This window comes from Rutilus rutilus (assembly GCF_951802725.1).
Source record: "Rutilus rutilus genome assembly, chromosome: 11".
In the NCBI taxonomy this organism is placed as follows: domain Eukaryota; kingdom Metazoa; phylum Chordata; class Actinopteri; order Cypriniformes; family Leuciscidae; genus Rutilus; species Rutilus rutilus.
The window spans coordinates 1965105-1977631 of NC_140216.1; the positions used below are offsets into that span (position 1 = coordinate 1965105).

A 12527-nucleotide genomic window follows, 5' to 3' on the forward strand; every position below is an offset into this window, starting at 1 on the left:
GGTTCTTTCTGTCCACAGCGTCTAAAAACCACAATCTGACCTGCAGTGACCGAGTCTGAGACACGCCTGTATCCTATAACGCTGTCCTGCGAAGGAATGTCTTTTGAAAATGACACAAAACTAATATTAATGTGCTGAAAGAAAACCGCTTTTTTTTTTTTTAAGACCATTAAGCTTGATTGATTTGTTCGTTCATTGTTGGTTGGGGCGCTCATTCATTTGCTCATTCAGTTGTTTGTTTACTTGATTACTTATTTATTCTTGCACATACCCCACCCCCCCACCCCCCCATTATCATGAACTTAATGCAAAAAAAAAAAATCTATTTGATACAAAATTAATACATAATCTATTTTTGACTATATAAATATTTATATATTTTATTTCAACAATTTTTAAAGATGATTTATACAGACAGATAATTTATTGTTTCATCTTTTCTTTTTTTTGCTGTTAATTTATGATAAAAAAAAGTTTTATACTTGTAATGCTGTAAAAAAAAAAAAAACATTATTATGATTATTTTACAGATATAAGAAATTGAGATTACCACCAATTTTTTTTTAATAATATTGTGATGCCAAAAAAAATTACATTTGTCACAATGCAATTGTTTGTCCTAAAAAATAAGCTTATTTTTTTAATGCTATTTTTTTTTTTTTTGCATTGCAATATAACCTGAACAAGCTTATGTGAGATTCACCGTTTTAAGAAGGTGTTGGCTACATAAAACTCTAACTCTAACAGATAATGGTCCCAGTGTCCCGCAGTGGTAGCAGGGTGTGGCGTACGATTAGAAGGATAAACACTGGTTTGGCTCTTCAGGGACAATCTCTACAAGCGATTGAGCCCCATCTGCAGCTTTGATTGCCTTCCCTCCCTCTTTCCCTTTCTTTCTCTCCTTCCCTGTCTTTGAGTCACATATGGTGAGGAGATATTGCGGGCTTAGCCCTAAAATAGAATAAATTTAAATGTTTTTGCAAATAAATGAGCTAATTATGACTTTTTGTTCACCTTTAGGGCGAAAGGCTACAGTGGATGGTCTATTAGTAAAATAAACTCCTATTGCGGAGAAAAAGAACATCAGTCCAATAATAAAAAGACCAAAAAGTCATCAATCCTAAGCAATAAGACCAAACACAACCTCTGAATTGTTCTAAACCAGCTGAAAACCTCAGATAATGTGATCATTTTATTTAACTGTCAGGCTGTTCCTCTTGGTATTTGGATAAAAAATAATGTAGTTTAGCATTTTATTTGGCTGAAAGATAGCAAATACGAGTTGTTTTTGTAAGTTGTCTGAACCTATAAAAGTTAGAAATCCTGCTTTTTAACTCCAGCTTAAAAGGCTTCTTTGATTTCTGAAGATGGCCGATATAAACTCTTAACAAATCCTGATGGGAAGATGTTTTGGGACTCCACAGATTCAGACCAGTACAGCTTCAACCCACTTAGCTGGAATATTTGAACCACTGAAGTCTGTGATCTTTGAAAGAAGCGTCTATTCCATCTGTAAATGCTTCTCACGCAGGACTAGATGGAGACCGCAGAGCAGACTTGTGTTGACATGTCCCGACTCACTCGTGCACGGTCACGTCATCTCAGTCCTGCAACCATCTGGATATAAACTGGTGCTTTGAGTCACATCTGGTCATCAGCATGCCAGGGTCTGAACTGCACTTCCATAGCCTGTCAGGACTGAAATATTCCTGTTGTGGTGACAGGACAGCCAGTATTTCACCAAGTGTGTCCCTGTACGCTGACAGGCCAATCAAGACATGTTTCTGTCCTCGTGCCGCGACAGGATTAACTGGTCTATATGAAGTGTCCCTGTCGGATCAAACGGGACAAAATGTGTCCATGTGATGAGCATAGCCAGATAATAACACTACTTTATCCCCTCGTTCCATGTCCAAACCAACCTTTTTTCTTTTGTTAATGCTCAATCTGTTTTACTTAGTAGAGACTAGGTGAAAAGATTTTCATGATAAACTTCTCAAAACATAAATATTTGAACAAGATGATTTTGAGCGTCTGCAATAACAAAGCTGATCTTTTCGACAAGGAAATTGTCTGAATGGCAGGTTTGTTGCTTAAATTAAATTATAAATCTGTAATATATGTATCATTTAGGTAACACTTCAGAAAAAGGCCTCATTTTTTATGTGCATTTTTAATGCCTTAACTAACAATGAACTATAAATTGCATCATCACTTCATAAAGATGCATTTATTCCCCACAGAGTAACTAACATTTTCAACTACTCGAGCTTATAATTGGGCCCTGTTTTGATTCCTGTGGTGTAACCGGAGCACATGGCCTTTATATGATTATATGAGGGGGGTGTTTGCTGCAATGCCTCTGGGTTATCTTGTGTTGTGTATGCTAATTCAAACTAGCATAAGACCTCTAATGGCCACTAATTGCTCTAATGAATTAGTTACAGTGAGAGTTCTGGAGAGAGGACAGTGTGGACACTTCATAAGGCCTCACACACATATGTACATACACATACTCTTGCACATACCATCTCACATACTCATGCACATACTCATGCACGTACTCATGCACATACTCAAGCACGTACTCATGCACATACTCATGCACATACTCGAGCACATACTCATGCACATACTCATGCACGTACTCATGCACATACTCAAGCACGTACTCATGCACATACTCATGCACGTACTCGAGCACATACTCATGCACATACTCATGCACATACTCAAGCACATACTCGCGCACATACTCGCGCACGTACTCATGCACATACTCATGCACATACTCGAGCACATACTCATGCACATACTCGCGCACATACTCGCGCACATACTCATGCACATACTCGCACACATACTCTTCAACATACCATTTCACATACTCGTGCACACACTCGCACACATACTCATGCACATACTCATGCACATACTCGCGCACATACTCAAGCACGTGCACATACACATACTCAAGTACATACTCATGCACATACACATACTCATGCACATACTCGAGCACATACTCATGCTCATGCACATACTCATGCACATACTCATGCACATACTCATGCACATACTCATGCACATACTCAAGCACATACTCAAGCACGTGCACATACACATACTCAAGTACATACTCATGCACATGCACATACTCGAGCACATACTCGAGCACATACTCATGCACATACTCATGCACATACTCATGCACATACTCCTGCACATACTCATGCACATACTCATGCACATACTCATGCACATACTCATGCACATACTCATGCACATACTCATGCACATACTCATGCACATACTCATGCACATACTCGCGCACATACTCAAGCACGTGCACGTACACATACTCGAGTACATACTCATGCTCATGCACATACTCATGCACATACTCATGCACATACTCATGCACATACTCATGCACATACTCGCGCACATACTCAAGCACGTGCACATACACATACTCAAGTACATACTCATGCACATACACATACTCATGCACATACTCGAGCACATACTCATGCTCATGCACATACTCGCGCACATACTCGCGCACATACTCGAGTACATACTCATGCACATACTCATGCACATACTCATGCACATACTCATGCACATACTCCAGCACATACTCATGCACATACTCATGCACATACACATACTCGAGTACATACTCGTGCACATACACATACTCATGCACATGCTCGAGCACATACTCATGCACATACACATACTCGGGCACATGCTTGAGCACATACTCATGCACATACACATACTCATGCAAATACTCGAGCACATACTCATGCACATACACATACTCATGCACATACTCGAGCACATACTCATGCACATACACATACTCATGCAAATACTCGAGCACATACTCATGCACATACACATACTCATGCACATACTCGCGCACATACTCGCTCACATACCCACACGGAGCCATAAGCATCTCAGAGCACCCTGGCATGTGAGTCTCTAGAATCACAGGTGGCTTTCTGTTACTTGATGTTTTATAACAATGGCTATAATTACTGTAACTAACTGTAGATGTTTTCCCATTAAACTGAAATTAAAGAAGAATCTTTTTGTTTTTTTGCATATTGAGAGAGATCAGATTCAAGCATAAATTTGAGTCTTTCTGTAAAAATCTAACCTCTTGCATGCTTGAGATTGAGATTTTGCTAAGAGTACCAAAAATGCTGATAGACGAGTAATTCATTTTGTGCCGTTGTGCTGCCTCGTATTTTGTTGGAGACCTTAATGCATTTTATTTCCAGTATTCCTTGAACACAAGTTATTTGAAATAGAAATCTTTTGTAACATTATAAATCTATTGCATCCTTAAATGGCAGCTTAGATTAAAGTTTGATTCATTTTTGTGAATGGTTTCTTTTGAACTGTCTGTTTCAGTGAATTGTTTGCAAAGCCGGATTTAACTATTTATTTGCATGATCAAAATCACAGCTTTTTTTGTTTGCGTTAAATATGCCATGTACTCTGACTAAATTCTATCTCTAAATGAATCCACTACAAAATAATTCTACTGCTGAGACTGCCTAATATTTTATGAATGACCTTTTTTTTTTTATGCTAATATAATCATATCACATGTGTTTATCCACTCTACACTTTAGTTAGTATTTGTGGGCTTTTCTCCTGAGATTGGTGTCTGGGAAGTGGGAACGCTGCGCCTGAGGCTGATTGTTCTGTGTCAGGAACGACAGCCATTTTGGCTCCGTTCCCAGGGAAGCTTTCATTCAGATGTGCAAGAGGGGGCAGGTTGAGAGAGAAAGTTTTACAAAGTGCTGGAAAGCCAGAGAAATGAAACACTGGAGATTTTTAAAACATTACCTCATTGTGAAAGACCCCCCCCCATCGGCCGTGTGCAGAACGCATATAATTAACACACTCCGAATGGAAGCATTTAGCTGGAGTTGCTATGGAGACGGAGCTCAGGGCTCTGGTAGTGTAATTGTACCCAACCTGTGAAATAAACAGGAACACAGAGGGTGATCCTCATTTTTAAACCCTGATATTGATTCACAGTTTTCTCATAATACTTTAACACTGTTCGTTTCTCCACTGCATTGTCTTCTCACGTAGATGCTGAGTGCCGCTGCTTCACTTCACACAAACATTAGTGTGTGTTTCTGAGTGCCGTCACACACTCAAACAATCCTCTCGCGGATAAACATGCTATTACGCCCTCTCGTCTCGCTGTGCTGTTTTAAGTGCTCCGAGCTTCCCAAGGTCAAAAGATGCTCAGTGTTTGACCGGGAATTAGTGAAAAGAGTTGCTTTAAAATAACATGGTGTACAAATAAGTACTGTGGTGAAACCGTTGTACAATTATGAGATGTAACAGATGGTGCTTGTAATGTGTGCTTGTGGCACTGAATGATTGGCAATTAAAAAAGTGTTATGTATTTCTGTGTATGATAAATGCATAATAATAATACATTAAACAATGAGTTATAATTCTATTTTTTGAACAATGGTGGACATATACTTTATTCATGCCCTACTGTTAATTTTTTTTTAACTAATATTTCAAATAAATGCTGTTCTTTTGAACTCTGTTGATGAAAGAATCCTAAAATTATATATATCAGTGTTTCCATGAAAATATGAACTTTTCAACATTGTTAATTATCATCAATGTTTCTTGAGCATCAAATCATCATATTAGAGTGATTTGTGAAGGATCATGTGACACTGAAGACTGGAGTAATGATGCTGGAAATTCAGCTTTGCATCACAGGAATACATTACATTTTACATTATATTCACATAGAAAACTGCTATTTTTGATCGAAATATTATTTCATAATTAAAAAAAAAAATCTGTATTTTTGATTAAATAAATGCAGCCTTGGTGAGCAGAGGAGACGACTTTCCTAAACTTTAAATCTTAATCTTAAACTCTATTTTGTGTATATAATATGCGTGCGTGTGTGTGTGTATATATATATATATATATATATATATATATATATATATATATATATATATATATATATATATATATATGTGTGTGTGTGTGTGTGTGTGTGTGTGTGTGTGTGTGTGTGTGTGTGTGTGTGTGTGTGTGTGTGTGTGTGTGTGTGTGTGTGTGTGTGTGTGTATGTGTGTATGTATGTATGTATGTATACACAAGAGAGAGAGAGAGAACCATTTTTAATTTTTTTTAATGAAAGTGTCGTACCTTTGGTTTACGGAGCGTGTGGAGAAGTGATATTTGTGTGCTGGGCCTGCAGTGAGTCTCAGTGTTTGCAGAGTGTCTGATGTTTCTCCTCAGGAAAACCGGCACCACAGAGACCAACACTCGTCCTCCAGCCTCATTCATATTCTATCACATTAACGTGGGATCAGTCTGATATCCAGACAGCTGGGATTGTGTGTGTGTGTGTGTGTGTGTGCGTGCTCACACTCGTGCCTTGTTTGTTCACTTTGTGACAGAACGCCTCTGTGCCTCAGTTTCGTTCTCTCTCTCTCTGTGTGTGTGTGTGTGTGTGTGTGTAGTATGCCATTTCGGGCTTTATTCAAAGTCAGCATCTCCCAATGAGCTGAGGATGCAAACAGCAGCTGATCCAGAGTCAGCAAGATCCTCGTAACGCAGATAATGGCAGTGTCTCTGACTCGCACACAACCTTCACCTGTACATGCTCACCAGCAAACGATGAATGATTTTCTGCCTGATGAATAACTGTCTGCTCCTTTAACCTTAAGACCTCTTACACGCTGTATTTTTTACATGCGCGGATTGAGAGGACAGGAACCCGTCTGTGTCAGTGAGGTCGCCCTGAGCCGAGAGGTGTGTGTGTGTGTCTGTGTGTGCACATATAAGCGCCTCATGAATGTGTCTGCGTGAAACGGGCAGGTGTCACAACCTCATTACCCATCATCACATCTGATCATTCTGCACTGCTCACACACACAGAGAGAGAGAGAGAGAGAGAGAGAGAGAGAGTGTGTGTGTGTGTGTGTTTGCAGAGTTCGTATCACTCGTGTGTGTGTTTGCAGAGTTCGTATCACTCATATGTGTGTGTGTGTTTGTGCAGGTATGACTACCGTGAAATGCTGCACAACTCCACCTTCTGTCTGGTTCCACGAGGACGACGACTGGGATCTTTCCGCTTCCTGGAGGCTCTGCAGGTGAATGTTCTTTCATTCTTTGTTCCCTATTGCTTTTCATTTTATTTAGTTTTTCTTTTACTTTTCTTTTTTCTTTCTCTGTTGTCTCTGTTTTTTCTGCCCTTTTTCATTCCTCACTTCCTTCTGCACATTTCCCCTTCCTTCCTTCCTTCCTTCCTTCCTTCCTTCCTTCCTTCCTTCCTTCCTTCCTTCCTTCCTTCCTTCCTTCCTACTGCACCTTCCTTCCTTCCTTCCTTCCTTCCTCACTTCCTACTGCACCTTCCTTCCTTCCTTCCTTCCTTCCTCACTTCCTACTGCACCTTCCTTCCTTCCTCACTTCCTTCCTCCCTTCCTTTCTCCCTCCCTTTCTCCCTCCCTTCCTTCCTCCCTTCCTTCCTCACTTCCTTCCTCACTTCCTTCCTCACTTCCTACTGCACCTTCCTTCCTTCCTTACTTCCTACTGCACCTTCCTTCCTCACTTCCTTCCTTTCTCCCTCCCTTCCTCACTCCCTTCCTTTCTCCCTCCCTCCCTTCCTTACTTTCTTCCTTCCTCACTTCCTTCCTTTCTCCCTTCCTCACTCCCTTCCTTTCTCCTTCCCTCCCTTCCTTCATTCATTCATTCATTCATTCATTCATTCATTCATTCATTCCTCACTTCCTTCCTTCCTTCCTTCCTTCCTTCCTTCCTTCCTTCCTTCCTTCCTTCCTTCCTTCCTTCCTTCCTTCCTTCTCTAAAGCATTTAAAGTCTTCTTTCCCTCTCTCCTTCCTTACTTGCGTCTGTCCTTACATCCACTCTTCAAAGTTTTTTTGTCTTTTTTCTTGTTTCTTCCTTCCTCACTTTTTTCTGCACTTTTTCCATTAACTACCTTCATTTCTTCCACACTTCTGTCATTCCTCAATTCCAAGCTTCCTTCTCTGAATCATTTAGTCTTCTTTTCCTCCTTCCCTACTTGCTTCTGGCCTTCCATCCTTTCTTGTCTTTTCTGCATTTCTTCCTCACTTCCTTCTGCACTTTTTCCTTACTTTCTTCCTTCCCTCCTTCCTTCTCTACTTCCATATGCACTAATTTCATTCCTTCCTTCCACACTTAATTCTGCACTTCCCTACTTCTTCCTTCTTTCTCTTCCTTCTTTTCTTCTCTGCTTCCTTCTGCACTCATTTCCTTCACTCCTTTCTTGCGTGCTTCCTCCTTACATTCCTTACTTCCTCACTTCCTTTTGTACTTTAATTCCTTCCTTCCACACTTTCTTCACTTCCTCCAGTCTCTCCTTTCCTTCCACACTTTCTTCACTTCCTCCAGTCTCTCCTTTCCTTCCACACTTTCTTCACTTCCTCCAGTCTCTCCTTTCCTTCCACACTTTCTTCACTTCCTCCAGTCTCTCCTTTCCTTCCACACTTTCTTCACTTCCTCCAGTCTCTCCTTTCCTTCCTTCCAAATTGCAAACACTCATGATAGCTACATCCTAACTAGGGGTGTGCGATATATATCGTCTGCGATTAATATCGTAATTGTTGTTTTAACGATGTGCGTTTTGACATTGAGTATAGCCTATCCCACACACACACACACACACACACCCAGAGAGTGCATGCATACTCTACGTGATGTAGTCTTGTAGACTAGACTAGTGCGGGTGCCCATTTAGAGTGCACGCTTTCACTGCGTGATATAGTCTTTATTATCATTTAGTAATAAATATCACAAGAGTGCAGTTTTTTATTAATATTAAGTGTTTATACTAAGTGACTTACATTTTAGACACCATATTGCCTGTTTTTGGTCTATTTCGCCAATGAAAATAGTTCAAAACAAAGCCACACACAGCGGGTGTTGCCTTATAGTCTAGGTCCTGGGTAAGATTTGTATGCACTTCATTTAGCGGAGAATATCTCAACTGTTATAGACTAATATGATCCTATTGAACAACGTGGGATGTGTGCCAAAATCTCTACCCGGGACGAATGTCCTGAAAATGACTATTATTACTGAGTGAATCAGCTTTTTGAACGAATCCGTTGACTAGGATAGATTAAGATCAAATAATAAATACATCAGTTGTCCCACTTATGAACCTTTCTCTTACTAATATTAATCACTCGCACTGCTTGCTTGGATGAGATTTTATCATAAAGATATTTTCTGAAATTTGTCCCTCACAAGTATAGCGAAACAGTTCAGCTCACACACATAATGTGACATTAGCCCTCACACACATAATGTGACATTAGCCCTCACACACACACAGCACCTCTTCACTCCTGGAGTGCAGTGCTCGTCCCCTGTGTGTCCACTAGAGCTCGATCCTCAGCTCACACCGTTATGACCTCTCGTTACATCACACACACACAACAGCTCATCCCTCTATTCCACACGTAGTCCTCAACCCCTGCTTTACTGCATCCCCCCCCCCCCCCCCCAACATACACCACCAGTCAAAATAACTGCTTTCTATGTGAATATACAGTAAAATGTAATTTATTCCTGTGAACAAAGCTGAATATTCAGCATCATTACTCCAGTCTTCAGTGTCACATGATCCCTCAGAAATCACTCTAATATGATGATTTGATGATCAAGAAACATTTATGATTGCTATCGATGTTGAAAACAGTTGTGTACACTTTTATTTCAGGATTATTTGATGAATAGAAGGTTCAAAAGAACAGCAATTATCTGAAATAAAAAGCTTTTGTAACATTAAACACTACCGTTCAAAAGTTTGGGGCCAGTAAGAATTTAATTTAATTTTTTGGGGGGGGACAAAATAAAATAAATCAATACTTTTATTCATCAAGGAAGATCTAAATTGATAAAAAGTTACAGTAAAGACATTTATAATGTTACAAAAGATTCTCTTTCAGATAAATGCTGTTGAACTTTCTATTCATCAAAGAATCCAGATTTTTTTTTTTTTTTTTTTACACAACTGTTTTCAACACTGGATGATAACAGGAATAATTTACATTTTAAAATATATTAAAATAGATAACAGTTATTTTAAATTGTCATAATATTTAACAATATTAGTTTTTTTTTTTATTATTATTTAAATAAATGCAGTCTTGGTGAGCAGAAGAGACTTTTAAAAACATAAAAAAATCTTACCGATCCTTTTGAGTGCTGCGTTTTTAGAGCGTGGTGTCACACACACGTGACCGATTACCTTTTGACTGGTAGTGTACATATTTTCTCTGTATTTTCTGTAACGTGTAACTGTATGTTGTATGATCTGTGCTCTTGGAGTCAGTCTCAGTCTCAGTCTCATCAGGCATTCAGTGGAAGCGATTTAATACGCGGCTCTTTGTGTTTGTCCTGTTTCTCATTTATCTGTGTGCTTTCTCTCTTTGTTCTGTCTTGTAATCAAAACACGGCACCTATGACTCACGCCGTGACCCCGTGTGTGTGTGTGTGTGTGTGTGTGTAGGCGGCCTGCGTGCCGGTCATGCTGAGTAACGGTTGGGAACTCCCCTTCTCGGAGGTCATCGACTGGAACACGGCCGCTGTGATCGGGGACGAGAGGCTCTTACTGCAGGTCTGAAACACACACACTGTCCAGATCTCAGCTGTATCCTTGAATAGTGGAGCCACTGCCAGTGGAGTTATTTGTGGAGCTCACTTGATTTGGTTCGAGCTCTTGGTTTGGGCTGGTTAACCATATTCAAAAACACGAAGCCCATGAGAGTGATTCCCAACCAGAGATTAGTAGGAGTATTAGTATTAGTATCAGGATTTCCTTTGTTAAAAGGATTAATTCACCCAAAAAATTTGAATTGTCATCATTTAATACACACACAGACACACACACACTCGCTCGCTCGCTCGTACACTCACTCACTCACTCACTCTCACACACACACTCACTCACTCACTCACTCACTCACTCTCACTCACTCTCACACACTCTCTCTCTCACTCACTCACTCTCACACACTCTCACACTCACTCACTCACTCACACACACACACACGCTCACTCACTCACTCACACACGTTGCTCACTCACTCACTCTCTCACTCTCACTCACACTCACACACACTTTCTCTCTCTCACTCACTCACTCACTCTCTCACACACAGACACACACACACACTCACTCACTCTCTCACACACTCTCACACTCACTCTCACACACTCACTCACTCTCACACACTCTCACACTCACTCGCTCACTCACTCACACGTGCTCACTCACACACACACACTCACTCACTCACTCACTCACTCACTCACTCACTCACTCACTCACTCACTCACTCACTCACTCACTCACACTCACTCACACACTCACTCACTCACTCACTCTCTCACTCACTCACTCACTCACTCACTCACTCACTCACTCACTCTCACACACAGACACTCACACACACACACACACATTCTCTCACTCACATTCTCTCACTCACTCACTCACTCACTCACTCTCACACACAGACACTCACTCAAACAGACACTCACACACACACACACTCTCACTCTCACACACAGACACTCTCACACACAGACACACACACTGCCAGTGATTCCCATCCAGAGATTTGTATCCCAGGGAGATTTCAGGATTTCCTTTGTTAAAGGGATAATTCACCCAAAAATGTAGAATTGTCATCATTTACTCTCGCTCACGTCCTTCCAGACCTGCATGACATTCTTCCTTCTGCTGAATAAAGAATGTTGGTTTTGGATGCCATTGACTTCAATTAAAAACAGACATTCCTCAAAACATTCCTCTGAAGAACAAAAGTCATGCGAGTTTGGAATGACATGACGGTGAATAAATGAATAAAGTTTCATTATTCTCTTTAAACCTAAAAAACAGGAATTATGACATTGTATTATAGCTATCAAAAGATTTTAAAAAGAATCACAGTTAATCTTTGTAGTTCCTTTTAAAGGACAGTAAAAAAAAAAAGTCTTGGATTTGGGTCACTCAAAGGGAATATTTCAAACTTGTTAAGCTTTGATGATAATTTCATACAAAAACTGCAATTTAGATTAGTTAAACTTCCCATCAGGACGCAATTATAATTACATTTGCCATGTAAGGTCTTCTTCAAAGTTCCTCTATGATTGTTCCCTGAACTGTGATAATGTGCCCTAAATTAACAAAAATAATAACAACAATAATTATATTATTATTAACAAATACTCATGTTAATCATAGTAATGCCTTTAAATAAATAAATAAATAAGAAGAATACCCATTTTAACAATATTAATGATAATTCTTAATGTATCCAATATAAAATACATTCAAATAAACACATTAGTGTTGATGAACCTAAAGTAAGAATTGTTTGTAGTTTAAAATCAGTAGTTGTAATAATAATAATAATAATAATACTCATTTTTATCATCTAAATGACAATCC

The 12527-nt window shown here is 39.6% G+C and overlaps 1 protein-coding gene across 1 annotated transcript in view; it reads left to right on the forward strand.

Annotated features, from left to right (window-relative positions):
- ext1b (exostosin glycosyltransferase 1b) overlaps positions 1-12527 on the forward strand; it is a 109887-nt gene that overhangs the window by 62991 nt on the left and 34369 nt on the right. Inside the window, exons 2-3 of the mRNA XM_084423363.1 lie at positions 7082-7175; positions 10581-10688. Of these exons, the coding sequence (XP_084279489.1) occupies positions 7082-7175; positions 10581-10688 (202 nt within the window). The remainder of the gene's footprint in view (positions 1-7081; positions 7176-10580; positions 10689-12527) is intronic.